General features: G+C 36.0%; 1 protein-coding gene across 1 annotated transcript in view; it reads left to right on the top strand.

The window, feature by feature from the left end:
* Positions 1 to 18,139, top strand: part of LYST (lysosomal trafficking regulator) — a 61,069-nt gene that overhangs the window by 25,162 nt on the left and 17,768 nt on the right. The window contains exons 18-34 of the mRNA XM_088534833.1: positions 90 to 239; positions 854 to 991; positions 1,923 to 2,121; positions 3,323 to 3,454; positions 5,389 to 6,019; positions 6,407 to 6,584; positions 7,455 to 7,624; positions 9,135 to 9,365; positions 10,334 to 10,500; positions 11,065 to 11,214; positions 12,542 to 12,733; positions 13,356 to 13,534; positions 14,626 to 14,832; positions 15,727 to 15,903; positions 16,350 to 16,426; positions 16,954 to 17,142; positions 17,916 to 18,061. Of these exons, the coding sequence (XP_088390959.1) occupies positions 90 to 239; positions 854 to 991; positions 1,923 to 2,121; positions 3,323 to 3,454; positions 5,389 to 6,019; positions 6,407 to 6,584; positions 7,455 to 7,624; positions 9,135 to 9,365; positions 10,334 to 10,500; positions 11,065 to 11,214; positions 12,542 to 12,733; positions 13,356 to 13,534; positions 14,626 to 14,832; positions 15,727 to 15,903; positions 16,350 to 16,426; positions 16,954 to 17,142; positions 17,916 to 18,061 (3,313 nt within the window). The remainder of the gene's footprint in view (positions 1 to 89; positions 240 to 853; positions 992 to 1,922; positions 2,122 to 3,322; positions 3,455 to 5,388; positions 6,020 to 6,406; positions 6,585 to 7,454; positions 7,625 to 9,134; positions 9,366 to 10,333; positions 10,501 to 11,064; positions 11,215 to 12,541; positions 12,734 to 13,355; positions 13,535 to 14,625; positions 14,833 to 15,726; positions 15,904 to 16,349; positions 16,427 to 16,953; positions 17,143 to 17,915; positions 18,062 to 18,139) is intronic.

Genomic DNA, 18,139 nt, shown 5'->3' with positions numbered 1-18,139 from the left:
TGATATCCCTTTGAAGAATTTATTCATAAATCTGAGAGGACATCTATCCTGTTTTGTACTTGCAAACTTAATTGTTTTTTCCCTCTAAGACTCTCCTTGAAGGATGCTGCAGTGATGAAATTCTTTATGTAAGTGAAAATGGGCAATTCACGCTTGACATGGATTCTACTGCAGTAATCCAGGATGTTCAATTGTTGGAAAAGCTACTGCTTGACTGGAAGATCTGGTCTAAAGCAAAGGTAATTACTTTCTTTTTTAGAAAGAGATTTTATTTTTCCTTGGTTAAAAGCTAAATTAAACAACATGGTTATAAAGTGCTATGAAATCTGAAAGCAATTTCTTTGGTTAGATTTCAGTTCAGGTTTGGACTACTAAAATAGTCCAAAATTAATGGTCCTTTAATATCTTTGGATAGTTGGTAGTAATTTCAAGCTCTCAAGTGTCAATGCTGTGGCTTACCTTAGTGTGTTTCTCTAGTAAATGTGCAAAGTCCTAATTTTTAAGAGAAACCTGTTGAGTCTGAGGAAGACCACTTGCTTGTCCCTCCACTTATAAACCTGTAGAAAACATAAATAAAACAAAGAGTATACGAAACTCAGGATAGGTGAGAAATAATGTTTAGAATTTTTTAGCTTCAATCACTAAAATAAGCTAAATTCTATGCCTTTAATGAGCATGACTTTTGATGGCTTCTAATTCTGACTTGACACACTTGCACTTAATATATCTTCTCAGATGAGAAACTTGCTGTATGATTATCTTCCTAATTTGTTAGAAGTTCTCAGTTTAGACCTGAACAAAGTTTTGACTCTATTATCTTTTTTTGTTGTTGTTGTTTTGTTTTGTTTTTTAGGAAGGTGTTTGGGAAACTCTGTTAGCTGCTCTAGAAATCCTTATTAGAGCCAACCATCACCAACAGATGTTTAACATTAAACAGCTGTTGAAAGCTCAGGTGGTACATCACTTCTTGTTAACCTGCCAAGTTCTCCAGGTACTTTGTCTGAATCCTATTTTGTACTTGTCAAATACCTACTTTTATTTAAGGAGGAAAAAAAGATACTTTTGAAAAATCTGCTCCTACAGACTATACCTTGGCTTGTCCTCTGCTTCCAGCTACCCCTTTAGTCATGGTGGTAGAGCAAGCAGTGCTATTTTTTCTGATTCACAGAAGAGATGAGAAGTTTTAATTGTCTGGTTCTAACTGAAAGCATAAACAAATGTACTTTGTATGACTAAGAGCAGAAATAAGTTGCACCTTTGCAGGTTCAACATGTCTCACTAGTTTTACATTTGAGTCTTCATTACTGAGAAGCACAAATCATATAAGAATTGTGTGCTTTTCAGGAAGCAAAGGTTTTATGTTTTAGGGGTGATCAAATTTGTGTCACTTTCAAGAAAAGGTATGACATATTAGTATATTTTTGACATGGATTCCTGAGTATTGATGACCAAAAATGAAATGTAGGCAAAGTTTTTAAATGAATTTGTGTATGGAGGGAGGAGTTGCTTCACTTTGAAATTAAATACATTGTGAAATAGTAAATGTTATTTCAATCTTTTGAGAATTTTTAATAAATACTTTTTATAAACATGTAAAATCTTGAAAAAAACAAGTATTTCAAGAGTCACTCGTGTTTTAAGGCTCCAGTGTTTTAAATCAAAGGAGTATAGCATGCAGAAGGCAGGCATTTTGAAAATGAACTTGCATGTAACATATGCAGTATTCTTTTCATGTCTGAATTTTAAGTGTTAGGCTTAGGTAATAATTAATACATGCAATAACTTTTGGTTTAAAGCGTACAGATTTTGTTATTTGTCTGTTCTTTTGTTACAGCATGGTAATTGGCGGGGTAGGGGAATGACAAATTTATGGGAAAATGCAAATGCAAGTAACTTACAGCTGTACTATTCCTCCTTTGTAGGAACATAAAGAAGGTCATCTTGCATCTCTGCCTCGGGAGGTTTGTAGGTCATTTGTGAAAATAATTGAAGAAGTACTTGGATCTCCCCCTGACCTGGAGTTGCTGACACTGGTCTTCAATTTCCTCTTAGCAGTTCACCCTCCCACTAATACATATGTTTGTCACAACCCTACCAACTTCTACTTTTCCCTGCACATAGGTAGATACCTCATGCTTAAGTAGTAGTAGACAATAAGATACAATTTGGCTTCTAGACTAAAATTGAAAAAAATATTCCGTATTTGTAGAGTGATTATTTATATAGTAGTATCCAAAGATGATATTTATAGTAATTGTATGTACAGAATTAATGAGGTTTTAGAACTTGTTTTATGTTCTGCATTTAAAGACTTTGTGGTGTTGAATGGAGCGTGTAACATTAGCTGTGAGCATGGATACAATATTTCTTGGACATATAAAAATTTGGGAGCTACTAGATGCACTTGGTTCTGCAGCATCAGTTATTTAGGCTCAAGAGTATAATATATCAATGTCAATCATTTAAGGTTTTGAATATCTTTTACAGTGTTGATGGTATCCTCCTTATTTAGGAAACTGATTCTAGTGAAAAACTAGTGAGGATGATCTATTGGGTATATCCAGCTGTTTGAAATCGGTAAAGTTACAAGTAAAATTTTAAGATTAAAAAAAAATGTATGGACATGAATTGCAAATTAAAATTAATTTGGCAATGTTATTAATGTGCCTCAAATGACCTTCCATTGTGGGTTCTTGAATGCAAGGCCCAAGGAAAACTTTTAGCGAATGGTCAGCCACACTTGGAAAGGCCATGTCAGGCACCATTGTGAACAAGTCAGAGAAAGTACATGTTGTTGTTATGGCTACATCACAACCCTTGTAGATCTAGGATAGCTGGTCTTTTAATATATCTGTAACAGGTGAATGCTTTGGCAAGCGGTGATATTCTAGATTTTTTTTCTTTAAAAAATCAGTTTTTTATTAAATGAAAAACTAGTAGATGTCTAGTCCACACTTTAGTATGGTACTATCTTGTACAAGAATCTTAACTGTGTTCTATGTAAACACTGAATTTGAGCCAAGTTCAAAATGTTTTCTCCCTTAACAGATGGCCACATACTTCCAGTTTTAGTAACTGCTCTGTTTTCATGGCAGTATAATTTTAGTCTACATTTGTGCTCTGATGTTAGTAGATGTAGGAGTAGAACCTGATTTTTATGCTATACACTACATTAGATTAATGTTTTGGGGAACAAGGTGATCCTCTGATATTACAAGAAGTCAAAGTTGTTACTAGCAGTGTGCTGGGAAGGAACATCTTTAAGTAAGGCTTGTAAGTAAGCTTCTGAGTAGTTGTTTTCCCCCTTATCTTTTGTTTCCAGATGGTAAAATTTTTCAGGAGAAAGTCGAATCACTTATGTACCTGAGAAATTCCAGCAGCGGTGGGAAGTCAATAGACAGTTCTGCATTTGTCATTACGTCTCCAACTGGATTTACTGCCTCACCCCTGGAAGGTAATCAATTCTGGAAAAAAGCATATTCTCACAGATTTCTTACTAAGCCCTTATTAAAGCTTGACGCTTGATCAGCAGAATAAGGATTGAATTGAATACTCTCCCTCTATTCTTCTTTGGCAAGCTGAGATGAACAAGAAAGTGCACTGATTTAGATATATGGTCAATCTTGTATCCAAACTTATTTTGTTGAATTCACGAATGGTAGATTCAGGCAGTGAAGCAATCCAGATAGCTGAGAACAATCTCATTTATTAAACTGACTTGCTAGGCAAGTATGAGAATGCCTAACCAGTGAAAAGTTAGAATAATGAGCAATAAGCTGCTATCTATTCAGAAAGCATTAAGCTGATGCTTTTTTATTAGAGTATAATTGTTAAATGTCTATTTTAAAATACCGTCATTTGCTTATATTGTGGATGTTGCACTGTTCCTACATCAGAGAAAATACATAGAAAAACATAAAGAACAACTTGTATACAAACAGGTATATAAATTACAAGTGAGTAACTTGCTTGACAGTCTCACGTGGAATGCTAAACCATTTGAGGTCCAAAGATAGCTTCTTTGATCAGTTTTGAATTCCTCTGCTATGAATGCAAAGTATGTCATAGTTTAAAGAAAAAACATTGATTAGGGCTTAGATACAGGTTTTCATTACCTATTTTCCTCGCAGCTGCTCAGGTATATTATTTCAGCATTTAGAACATGGGTGCTATTAGTTTAGTCTGATAACTCTTTCAGATGGTGTGCTGCAATAAACTGTGATGCTTTAGACATCACTGTAAAATCATGTAGCTGAATTCTTTTTTTGGATTTTTAGATTTTCCTATTCAAATGACAAATATCACCTCTAAATCAAAAGCTAAAAGCTAAAAAAAGACTTAAGTCTTTTTTTAAAAACTGTTCTATGATGTTCCTGAGCATTGTGTTTCTGAATTGGAATTTCCAAATTTAGTCAAGCTGTGAACATGGCTTTTTAAAGGCAGGCATCCTGCCTGCATGTAGGTTTGCAGTTGGGAGCACTACCCGCACGCTGCGTGCAAGCCTGGCTATGAGATGACTGCAGCTATGTGGATCCTCCCTATTGGCTGCAAGGTGTTACTTGGTCTGGCAATGTATCTATGTGACTGTACCAATGAGAGGCACGTAGATATCTGACTCAGCAAACAGAAAACAGATAGCACTCGTAGAAGTATCCTGGTGCATCATCACTGCATTAGAATGAACTGGTGCACAGTTATCAAAATACTCTTGGCTGAGCAAAACCTCCTTTTCTTATAGTCAAAGGTAACAGGCTGGTATGCAAACTACTGCCCCTCTTACAATTATGTTTTCATGCAAGGGATTTGTACAAAGGCACCAAAAATCTGAGTGCTTGAGATGAACATGTATACTCATACAAGGAAGAATAAGTAAACAAGTCCATTAGTAAGAAGAGTAAGTAAAACAGTCCATTACAAGTTTAAAATATATGCAGTGCCTTAGTGCAAAAGGAGTAGAACTAGTTTGTGAGCTGTATGTTTTCTCATGTTACTAAAATACATAGGGATATGCATGTACAAGAAAACAGAGCAATCTTCTCTAACCCTTCTTTGAGCAAAGGGGTTGGATTAGATGACCTTGGAAGTCACTCCCACCATCAAGGTGTCTGTGATTCTATACAATTTCCTACTGAGGGTTAGTTGAGAACAGCAGAATATAAATCCAAGAATTCCAGCTTCTATACATTTCATTTTGCATTTTATTCATCTTCTAGATTTGTCAAGATAAGACTTGCAAAATGTATGCCTGCATAACATGCCAGATGTTGAATCTGTTATGCCACATAAAAGGAGTTTAGAAATCTGTTAAACGCATGTGAAAAGCAATTTTGAGGGGATAGAGTTGTTCTTGGTGCAAAAGAAATGCTAAAGATGCCTTTATTTCTTTAGGAATCACTTCCAAGGCAAGCATGCAGCAGAAAAGAGCTTGTCAAGCACCTAAAAGGCTCTGCAAAAGCTTGCCAGCATCTCCTACTTCCTCACCTCAAGTCCATCAAAAAAGACTAACTGAGAAGTTGGGCAGGAGCATTGATAGCCTTCAGGATATTGGCAAGAGTGACTATGGTGATTTCCAGGGTAAAGCTGGTTTTGTAGGAAGTAGTGAAACCTTAAAAAGAGTACAAGAGGAGCTCTTTCTTAGCAGTTGTGAGTCTGCAAAAACAGTTTGTGACTCGGAGTTAACGTCTGCTGAAACATTTGAAGACATTCCGAAAGAAGAATTATTGGAAAATGTATTTGAAAGTAAAGAAACAGATATGGAGATGAAATATAATGACAGCAGTGCTACATCTGAACCATCTCTGCGTCGTCCAGACAATCTGAAAGGCCTCCCTTCATATCAGAAAAGTCAGAGTAATTTTGCAGGGTTGGGCCTAGCATTTTCTGTTCATGGAGGATCGTCCATTATTGCCCGCTGGCCGAGCCTTGCTGACAAGAATGTAATCCCTGAAGACTGGGAGAGTCTTGCCTTTGCTTCAGCCAGTGAGAACACCCAAAAAATATCTGAAAGCCCTGATGACAGGTATGAAATAAACAAAAATTAATAGTTTACTACTCTACAAGAATAGCAAGTCTGAAAAATAATATTTTCAGTGGTTGTCATTAAACAAATTATTTTGGTAAGCAGAACTACTGCTATGTTTCAAACTTTAAACATTACCTAGGCAAAGAATGTAACATCAGGAGTTTTGATACTTTCTGGCATAATAGGAGTGGTAACTTGTGTTACAATATCTACCAAAAAAATCTCAAGCCAGTAATTCTGATCCCATTATCTGTGAGACCCAAAAATGAGTACTAAAAAAGTACTGGGAGTAGGAGAAGATATATCTGATTTCCTTCTCTCCACCTTCCTCTGTTGTTTCCTGTTGTAGACAAATTGTGGTAAAACATATTTCTTTGTCTTCAGATCAACAGAAGACTGTCTTGTGCTTATCTGTTGTGGATTATATGACCTCTTGCGTGGAGTTCTCCTAATCTTACCAGATATCATGCTAGAAGATGTGATGGACAAACTTATCCAACCTGATTATCTTATAGTACTTGTGAACCACCCATCTCCTCTCATACAACAAGGCGTCATTAAAGTAGGCCTATATGTAATGTGTGCAGCTAAAACGTTGTCAGCTTGTGAATCATGAAGTTTCCTTATTATTTTTTCATTTGTTCTTGGCTTTTGTAGTTTTACTCCTGATTTTTGCAGAGATAAAACTTTTACCTTTGAACTACTGATGTAAAGAAAAAACTAGGGAGTCATTCTGTAGATAAATATTCCATGATTTAAGCTAAGGCGCTTGGAAATATATCATAATACAACTGGGGTAAATAGAAGCACCCATATAGAAATAATTATTGACTATCTCCTTGGTATAAAGCGTATCAAACACTGTTCAAGTAGCATGCAAGCCAAAGATTGATTTCTTCAGACTAATTTTTTTTCAGTTCTTTTGGGAGCAACACCTCTATGGCCTGAGCATGGACCTGAGGTTTTAAAGCATATTCAAAGGCTTTTATACTATTAACAACAACAAAAAAATGTTCTTAGGCAGTAACATTATGTAGATGCAGGACTTGGCATAGATTTGTATTTTTAACTTGAAGACTGAGAAGGTTATGAGTCTTCATTAGCAGAATGATCTGAAAAAAAATGACAAGCACGTGCAGACACACGCAGGATTTGACAAGTATAAAACAAAGTGATATATTTATGTGAGCATTTCTTTTTAACTTCACTGAAAATCTAAGGTAATCCTCAAAAGGATTAATTTAACTGCTGGGTGTAGCAAGGGTAATGTAAATTATAGTTGCAGATAGACAAATTCAGATTTTTAATCTGAAATTTAAAATATTTTGAGACTTCCAATTCAGGCCATTCAAATTACAGGTTCAAGATTTTAACTTTCAAGCAACTTGTGAAAGGTTTAAATCTTATATCATAATTATACATTTATTTTTAGTTGTTGGATGCGTATTTCAACAGAGCAAGGAGGGAGCAGAAGGAAAAATTCTTAAAGAATCGCGGCTTCTCCTTGCTAGCCAACCAGCTGTACCTTCACCAGGGAACTCAGGAAGTTGTAGAATGCTTTTTGAAAATGCTCTTTGGCCATTCTGTAGGCCTGGATGAAGAGTAAGTACTGCTTTGTTTCTGCACCTGGTAATTAAATGTTTGAGCTAAAAGCAGCCTTTGGTTGTCAGCACCTATCTGCTGATGGCAAGGATGGGGATAGCTAATTCTCATTCTCTTCCTAGTAGTTAGCAACCATGAACACAGTTCCTCCAAAACTGGTTTGAAACATTTCATTGTAATTTTAAGAAATCTCCTTAAAGTATGATAAATTCTTATAGTACTGTATGGTCCTTAAGCTTTCTGTGGACTGCTTCATCCAACTGGAGCATGTTATGGAAGAGCTGGAGTTTTAAAATCTCAGGCCCTTGAAGTATCAAGATCCCTGAGAATCTCAGAACTTACTGTAGTCTATTAAACCTTTTCCTATTCTCTCTCATCCTGTGTCAAACTCTGATTTGTTTTCACAAAATTTCCACAAAAGTTTTCAGTGGTCACTAGACTACTCCTGTTAAATTTTAATAAGAGATTAAGGAAAAAGCTTGATGCCAGTTGCTTCCCTGACTTGGGCCCGAGTGTAAATGTCCGCATTTGCTTTACAGCTAATCTCACAGATGTACCACTTCCTTGAATAAAAACACCTCATACTGACAGGAAAAGAGGAATTACTGCCTTCAGGCAGGCAGTTTACCTTTCTAAGTAAATGATATTTGTAGAATTAGTCTGACTAGTTAATGACTGTGCAGTAGAGAGCATACACATAGTACAGTGTACACATAGTTAGCAGTACATAAATATTGCAAAAAGCTTCTGTCCACTTGCCTTTTAACCATCAGACTTCTGTCTTGTTGCCCTGATCTTCATCCAGTAGAATCATTCTTGTTTAACTGCAAGATTGAAACCTTCTGATTGCTTAACTGTTCCCCGGTAGAACTGATATTTCTTTGAAAAGGTTATGGGGTTGGAAAAGTCATCTTCATGACTGTTATTTGCAATCCTAAAACAATCTCAGGCATGTGGTAAACTGATAAGCTTTTAATAGTGATCCAATTTTCTTAATACATGGGAGTAATATAAAACCTGTAGCTGTGTTCAGAGTTTTACAATTTAAATAAACCAGAAGCTGACAAACATGATTAAAAATGACTTAAGCAGTAATATATGCAGTACATAAGCTTGCTGTTAGTCAGATATTACTTTATCGAGGCAAAACTCCATCTCATTTGTTAATCTGTGTGCCAGTTAAGATTATTACTGTAAAAATAATGCATTCTTGATATATTTATTAAAATGTTAATTTTGAGAAATCCATAATGTAGACCACTGATGGTAGTGCAATTGTCTATATACTTAAACACTTCCTTAAGATGTTGCTCTTTGAAATGCTATATGTTTTTCTTATTTCCATGATTAGACAGGCATTGCTACTGCAGTGAAAGGCAAGACACTGACACCTACATCTCTGTCAAATACTGTCATAAACTCCTGGCTTTCCAGCATTTAAAATACCACTTACCTGTTCCAGGATGCTATTTTAAGGGTCTATTAATCTTGCTTATATTTATTTCAATAGATTTGATCTGGAAGATGTCAAGAATGTTGGACTCTTTCAAAAGTGGTGTGTTGTTCCTGTTCTGGGTCTTATAGAGAACTCGCTATATGATAATATTCTGCTGCATAACTCCTTCTGTCTCCTGCTGCAAATCATAAATTCCTGCTCAAAAGTTGCAGACCTGCTGCTTGATAATGGTTTGCTCTACGTGCTGTGTAACACGCTAGCTGCTCTCAATGGACTGGAAACAAAGTGAGTATTTTGTCTGCTGCTATACGACAGTGCAGACTGTTGTAGCCTAGCATATGTATGCTAGAAGCCTAGCATAAACTCGTGTGTGTTGTATTCTTAATTTCTAAAATGATCAAAGGGTGCACACAAAGTTAGTCTCTTCTTGTGGTCTTTGTCTTGAACTATACCTTAAAGTGTAATTTGTTGTTATCTGTGGGTTTTTTTGTTGTTGTTGTTTTTTTTTTTTTAGTTCAAACAATGGAATACAATGGGTCTAAAATGTTCTTTCAATACCTTACATTTTCAATTAAAATGATGCTTTAAAATGTGAGTGTATTAACGCATGCATTTCAGATGCTTTTTCTACTATATCTTATTTGGACAGAAGGGTAGTGGCTCAGGAGATGCTAGAATTTTACTGCATCTGTAGCTGATGTCAAATCTGCAGTCTTATGCTTTCTGTGATTTCCATGTTAAAAATTCTGTGTATGACTAGACTTAATATAGACTTAATGTGTGAGGTAACATGACTTACTACATGCATTCAGCAATTAAGGAAGTGGTTGTTTACCAAATATTTCATTATTTAGTATGATGAAGAAATAAATAGTTTTCACTTTTAACCTGGTATAGTTTTAATTAATGCAGCAAAACTAGATGTTCCTTCATTTAAGAACTGTCTCTTGAGAAATCTAGGATTTCAGACTTATTTTTGGTTAGCCTGATCTGACAGTTGTCATTACTTTTCTAGTAGAGGTGTATTACGTTAATGTTAGAATGTCTTAAAAATTCAGAGGCATTTATTTTGCAAAAGAGCTTTCTTCGCCAATTAATTTTTTTCTAGTGTTCAGCAGTAATATTCTTATAAGAAGTACAATATAGTGTTTGGCATGACTGGCAGGAGCAGTGATTGGAAACTAGTAGGTCTTGCTACAGATTACAACCTACTAACATTTTCATGTTTCTAGTAATTACAACTTTGTTTACAGCATTCCTCTGAATGACTACAAGCTACTTGCATGTGATATACAACAGTTGATGGTGGCAGTTGCAATTCATGCCTGCAGCTCCTCAGGTTCTCAATATTTTCGTGTTATTGAAGACCTCATAGTGCTCTTGGGGCATCTTCAAAATAGTAAAAATGCAAGGATGAAAAGTAAGTTATTTTTGGAAATGTGGACCTAAAAAAATTAAATCTTTCCATTACTCTTTTAAACTTGATACAGAGGGAGAAGGAAGTTTTTTGGTGATGGATCTTCTTTCAACTTTTAAATGGTTCTTACAGTAGTCTGCCTAAGGAGGCTGTTTTGTGGTGATGAATTAGGTACTGCTAATAACGATTGAACAGATTTGCTTGTCTGCCGGGGTAGAAGTCCATTCAGAGTGTTCAAATGGAAATGTTCTCTGCCTTATTGAAGATGGACAAATCTTATGGCTTTTCCATGAGAACTTCCATTCTGTATCTCTCCGTGTAATAGTGAGGTGGCTACTTTCCTGCAGTCAAGAATTGTACAGTTCTGGAATTGCCCTTCTTTTTATACAGTCATCTTAAAAATTCTTAAAGACATATTGTAAAGACTTGGATTAATGTTCAGATGAGATACACGTGTAGCATAATTCCCAAATTTAAAAAAAAGAAAAATTACTGCTGTTGGGATAATTTTAATGTAAACTAGTAAAGAGAGCATGTTATGAGCCCTTTGTTCATACCTTTATCTAGATATGGCTGTTGTTCTGCAACTGAGAGTTCTTCAGGCAGCTATTGAATTAATAAAAACGACGGCAAACCAGGATTCTCAGGAGCAGGCCAGTTCTGTCCCATCAGCTGCACCTCATCACACGATGTTTCAGAAGCGGAAAGGCATCACTGGTGAGTGGCGAAAGTGTGGCACGCTTGTCAACTCTTCTGTATGTTATTAATCTGCTTTTTAATTCTGATGTCAATGATATAATAGTCCTTTTTTTATGGATTTGTAAATCAATCCAAGTGTTGGCGTAATACAATTTGTACCCGTTTTGAATTCAAGGGTGGTTTTCATTGGTAGGCTAGAATGAGGATACACTCAATGCAGTTGCTGAAGCTAAAAACACCATTTCTTTGCTTTTTAAGAAAAGCACATCAATGTGCAATTTGACTGTAGTAAAAAATGTCAGAATCAAGATATCTTATATAACTAGCTCAGTGATCATGTGTGATTTTTATTGTTGCACAGCTTTCGATTGACACCATCCTGAAGGGAATACCTGGTGCTCCAAACGAGTATGGTGGGGCCTGTGGATTCTGTTATGGTTCTTTGCTTATTAAAAATATCTGTGCTACTCTAGTTCTGGCAGTAATGTTTGGCTTGTGAAGCCTTTGGAGTCTTCTTAATGGAAATGGGTTTTGTGTAACTCTTGTATAAGTGAAGCTGCATTTAAGACTCTGTAAGAGGCATAATTGAAGTCTCTTTTTTTCTGATTTGTTGTTGTTTTTCTTAACCTAACCTGCAATAAAAGATTTTGTTATTCCTTGTCCATTCCTTGTCCATACCAGCAGCCTTTTTATTTATATAGCCATCTCATGAGACAACTTCCAGCAGCCTCTTAAATATAGTGCCCTGCTGGATCTGTGTGTGTTTGTGCATATACATGAAAATAAATGTAATTACTTCTTAAAGAAGAGAGTGCAGTCAAGGCCCACTGGTTCATTGCAAGAAAACATTAATCCCTGCCCCCTTCTCAAATATTTGTGCAGGATTATGTTATGAATAATGCTTCTATCAAAATTAGTGACAATGGGTACAATATAAGATGTGTTTGCTTATAAGCTGTTAATATAAATGACTTTGTATTTGTATTGACTTTGAATTTGTATTGGTCAAACTACTTTCTCATCTGGGGAAAAAAACAACACTGGTTATTCTAACCTTTGCTATAACTGCATAATATAAGTGGGCAATAAATAAAAGCGACCTTTTGAAATCAGTTTTATACAAAAATATGAAGTTGCACAACAAATCTAAACTTGAGAGCAACTCCTTTTGTAGTAACACTTTTTAAAATTTTATAAATTTGACCTTTAAATTTTAAATGGAAAATATCCTATTCTGCTCTTCAAGACATTTATGTTCCCTTTTATGCTAGTATATCTCAAACATTTTCTTTTCTAAAATGAGTGCTTTTTCAGTAAGATGTTGTTAATGCATCTCTGCTTAAAGTTTCCAGGAAATTTTCCCTTGCTCAGTCTGATGCTCTGCTGATGAAAATGCGTTCAGTAGCAAGTGAAGAATTCAACATGATGATGCAGCGGAGAATGAGCCAAGAAAATCCTGTCCGAGCCTCTGAGACTGAGTTTGTGCAAAGGTTGCAGAGACTCACTGTTCTGGCTGTTAACAGACTCATTTACTCAGGTAGCATTTCTTTGTACCCTGCTGCTTTGACAGGTCTAATGGAACTCTACATAAAAAATGCATTCTTGTTTTTGCAGTGTTTAAGAGAAAAGTAATGGTAGCTAGCTTAATGGATTTAACATTAAAACATGTATTTGTAATTTTTGTCTCTTAGCATTACATGACTGTATCCAAATTGGATTGTCAGTTTATCTGAATGAACTGAACAAGCTATTTTTATTCCAAGTTACTCAGTTCATTTAACTGCCTGAATTATGAAATGAAGATGTAGCTCTGACAAAGAGAGTGTTTTCTGTCTCTTCAAATACATTAGTTTACCTCTTTCTGGGAAGTGGATAGAATTATTAGCAAGACTTGATGTCTGGAGGCTAGTTCAAATTCTAAAGAAGCAACAGGAAGCTGAGCGTGTGCAGCAAACTTGAACTGCTCCACAACGAATGTGAAGTGTAATTCTCAATGAACTGGTTTGTAGAGGAATTAAAATAAGTACTAAATTAGGTTGGTTTGGGGGTGTTTTTTTAGGTATGGTCATAAAGGCAATATTCCTTTTACTGGCAACCAAGAGAATATTGGAACATCTTCGTAGAGATTACTGATCTATTTATGCCTCTTCAATTTTTAGCATCTACCGAGGAATGCCTTGATATATTGAGTATAACAGAAGCCACAAGCCAAAGTAGACTTTCAGCATCCCGACTGGAAGTTTCAGAAGAGGAAAGCCAGCAAGAACTGCCTAGAGGAATAAATCCTTTTCTGAAAGAAACCTTCAAAATGTTGGTAGAAGGGATCAAAGCATCTGTTGTGAGTAACTAATTTGGTGTCCATATTACAATATACTACTTAAGGTTCATTTATTGGGACTTTTTTTACATAGGTTTCCTGTTCATGGGAACAAGCCTTTCAAGTCAGCCAGCATGTTACTGAAAACTCTGTTCAGTTTCCCAGTTATTCTGCAGTTTGGAGAGGAGAGAGAAAAAAAAAAAAAAAAAAAACACGTGCTCTGAATTTTTAGTATAACAGTTGGTAAAATGCTACTGCTTGAGTGTGCACACAAAAGTTAACTATTTGTTGTGTAGACTATAAAAGAATCCCTTTTCCCTTTAAATTTTGAATTCTGCTATGCATCTGTAGGTGATGGATAAGAGGCTTGTTTATCTGAGCAATTTGTATACCAGTAATGTTTTAGAATTGGTCATATAGTTGGGGGACAGAAGGCAGTTTTCTCCCCTCCACCACCATTGTTGGTTTTTTCAGCATACAGCTGATAGCCTATCAATATCTCCAAGCTCATAAGGTTCCTCATGAGTCATTCAGAATGGATTTACTGGAAATAATAATTTACTGCTCCATTCTGCCTCTTTGCTTTTAAGTTTCTATAAGAAAAGGTAGTTCAACCTATTTTTTGTTAAAATTTGTGAGGTCTTTCTAACGTTATTGTTTTTTAGTATTTTCAAAAGGCTGCAGGCTTCCTTTTGAGTCCCAGCATCTGGATTAAAAACCTGGTTTCTGATCCTTTGAGATAATCCAATACTCAAACTAGTGATTAAGGGGAAAAGGACTGTTCATAACGAAAGAAATAATAATAAAAACCTTTAATTCTGCTTCACAGTTTTCACTTTTATTTTTCTCTTGCTGTTGTTGAATGGTTCATCTAATTAACTGAATATTTATTTTACCTAAGACCTGCGTTTCTAATAACCACAAAGCAAGGTGGAAAAATCTTATTATTCTTTCATCATTTAAACATCTTTTAATCTGTAGTATCAGTCTGTAAATTAAATTCAAATGCTCTAGAGAAGAGTACTTATTGCTTTCTGTTTTTATCATATTAAGTGAGTTTTATGTGAAAACTAAGCCTTTTGATAAGAGGGAGAAGTGTTTTATTTCTTTAGGGCAGCAGCAGAATGAATGCACCCAAGCAGCAGTGGAAGAGAATCCTATTCTCATGCAAGGACACGTTTCGTGCGCAACTTGGGAGACTTCTTGTGCACACCTTGTCTCCAGCAAGGCCACTGCAAGAAAGAAAGCAGGCTTTGGAGATGATGCATGAAGCAAATAATCAAGAGATTATACGGGATTGTCTTAGCCCAAATTTGCAAGTAAGCTCAGTGATTGAAAGAAGCCCACAGAACTTGTACTCAAAAATCCTGGTTTAAATTCTGAAGTTATTTAGAACTGTCTCTGGTTAAAATTGGCCTGAGGGATGGCCCTTGCATTTCTGGGTTTGTCAGAAAAAGCATTCTTGGTTGTGCACAGTGTCAATTCCTGTGTCGGCTTGAGAAGGCATTTTTTAGATTGTTTATGAGCAGGAATTGGGTGGGAATGTTGCTGCTGGAGTTCTTCAGGAGATGGAAGAATTTTTGATATAAAATAGCTAAGCTGTGCCACAGTCTGACCACAGTCTATACAGTGAAGAGTGAAAGTACTTCTTATTAGCTGATACTATGACCCTCCTACATTTCTGATCACATATGCATCTCAGCTAGTGACAGTTTCACTGGTAAGGAAAAAACAGATACACAGCAATGGCTTTTTAGGAGTGTCATATCGAGTGTCCTTGTCACCATGTCTACTTACCTTTATTAATATCGCTCAAAGCAAGTTTGGTTAAGTGAAAAAGGGACAAATATTTTAAGTAGGCAAAATTCAGGTCCTATAGCATATATTTCCTGAAGTGTAAGCCAAGTTGTAGAAGGAGCTGAGTTAATGGATTTGACAAGGAAACTTAATGTTGCCATAGGCCACAAAATTTTTATCGTGTGGAGGATTAAATTCGGCAGGCTCTCTCTTCTAGTTTTAGACAAGTTTATCTTGAGACTTCAGAGCATCTATTTCTATTTTTTTCTGCCATTTAAAGAAAGAAACGTGTCCAGGCTGGCTAGAAAAGACATTAAAGATTTGGAAGGGGGTGAGGAGTGTGGGAATGCTCAGTATTGTATTGCAGAAATGAATGACTAGACTTTTTCTTCTTTTTCCTTCTGTTCACCTTCTAGCATGGACCTAAATTAGTACTCTATTTATATGACTTAATGTATAATCACAGTGATGAAATGAACAAAGAAGAACAAAGAGCAGCAGGAGATTTTATGAATGTGTTAAAAAGTTGTGGCTACAAGTGCATCCCGCTCAGCCCACCACCAAAACCAGATCTAGTGAAAGCTTTGAAAGAGGTTTGTGAATAAAAATGTTGCTTCAAAAATCAGATATGCTTCAGACAATTGTATCTTGTATATGGGGAACGACATCCCCCTTGCTGCCACCCCTCCCCGAGACAGTAGCTGTGTTTGAACTTGAACATAGCTCATGCTTTTTGCAGTTCTTTTGGGGTTCAAAATGTTAAGCATGCTTAACACTTTGCAGCAAGCTCACGTGTTAATGCTCTTAAATACATGACTTTACCAAAGCCAAGTTGATAGTTCAGAATAAGTTTTTCAGTAACTTTTATTGACAGAACAAAAACTTTAATGGCTTCTTGCAAAAAAATATAAAGTGGCATCAAAATGTATTAGAGTAACTGAAATGATATTGGCGGATGATAGTTTTTTCACTTATTTTATAATTTCTGTAGCCTTTAGCCTCTGCTTTCTTCCAGCTTAACTTTCTTTTTTTTTTTAAGGATCAGAAGAAATATGAGATGGAAGAGGGTGTGAACAAAGCTGCTTGGGAGAAGACTATGGCCAATAATCAGCAAAAGTAAGTGCCTTCTTAAAGGTGCTTAAAGGAACTTTGAAAGCATGTTCAGCGTATCTCACTGCAAAGTTGGCTGTGTGAGTCTTAAACACTTCTTTCACATCACAGCAGTTTTTAGCTTTCAGATATTTATTATACCATTATTAAAATATCTTGATTGAAGGTATGGTCATTTTGACTTTACTATTTTGAATAGCTTAAATTTGAGCAGTACTAAATTACTGTTCTTCAGAGCTTTAATGTAAAGTGTGTACATTAATTATTAAGTACTAATGTTTCATCATCAATCTTTCGATCATGCTGACATTTCTTTGATAGTTGCGGTTAATAGTTTGGGTTTTTTGGAATATCACGAATGTGAATGTAGGTCAAGTTGCTGTGAATTTGCTGTAACAAGTGCTCTGGAGATCTACCGCCAAATTGGTGGAACTTTAAGGATTTTGGGGTGGCTTCCCTACCCGTGTCAGTATGCTGACTTGGCATTGTAAAATGCAGCTTTCTCCTTTCTCTCCCCCCTCCCATCTCCCCAGTCTCTTTCAACGTCTGGATACAAAATCAAAAGATATTTCCAAAATAGCTGGAGACATCACACAGGCTGTTTCACTGTCCCAAGGGATGGAAAGGAAGAAAGTGATCCAGCACATCAGGGGGATGTATAAGGCAGAGCTGAGTGCCAGCAGACACTGGCAGGAACTTGTTCAGCAGCTTACCCATGATCGGTAAGTTATTCATTGTAGACCTGTCCTGCAGCACAATGTGTGCTTATCTTTCAAGTTAGAAGCACTTGAAATGTAGATGATATTAAAATTAGAGTGACTTTTGCTAATCATCAGACCGCTCAACAGGTAAAATATTTAATTTATTCTCTGATTTTTCAGATGGGCAGCCAAGTGTTTTTTCTGTCTTTTAGACAAATACTTTTGTTAAAGGCTTTTGTCTTAATGCACATAACAGAATGAAGTGCATAGCATAAGAGATTTAATATCTTGCACTACACTGAATTACTACTTTTTTTCGATGTCATTCACTGTAATATTGCCTTGGAAATCATAGGTTCACTGCATTTCTGCATAATGCAAAAGATGATAAATGTCATCAAAAAAAAAAAATTGACCAGGAACTGGACAGTAGTTTTGCCACTGTGGAGCTTGCATATAAGTCACATTTACAATAGTTGAGCACTAGGTCATCTTTGAGCAGTTGATATACCTTACTATTGTATTGGATACCTTGCATTTCTGTCTTCATAGGAGTTAGCAACTTGAGTCTTACAGTAAAGTAGTTCGTAAGTACTTGGTCAGTGGGATAGTTCATGAAGGTAAAGGACTGCAGAATTCAGGTATGAGCTGTGTGTTGGTTTGTTTTTCCTCAAAAATAATTGCCCAGTGTAGTAGTGTGGAACTTCTGCCTTTCTACCATTTAAAGAAAAATGAAATAAGTAAGCATATATACTGTCTCTGTTGTCAAATTTAACATGATTTTTTTTTTTCAGAGCACTCTGGTATGACCCAGTGTATTACCCAACTTCTTGGCAATTGGATCCAACAGAGGGCCCAAATAGAGAGAGGCGACGATTGCAGAGGTGCTATTTAACTATACCAAATAAGTACCTTCTCCCAGATAGGCAGAAGCAGGAAGGTAACTATAGCAAGATTATTGTTCCTAAGTCTTGCAAGAGTTTTCATGAATAAGAGTTTCTTAATATTTAAGTGTTTG

This window comes from Tinamus guttatus, unplaced genomic scaffold (assembly GCF_059628265.1).
Source record: "Tinamus guttatus ecotype Peru unplaced genomic scaffold, ASM5962826v1 Tinamus_guttatus_pri_ptg000601l, whole genome shotgun sequence".
Classification (NCBI taxonomy): domain Eukaryota; kingdom Metazoa; phylum Chordata; class Aves; order Tinamiformes; family Tinamidae; genus Tinamus; species Tinamus guttatus.
Note: the sequence above shows the minus strand (reverse complement) of the source record. Positions and strands in the feature narration are given on the sequence as shown.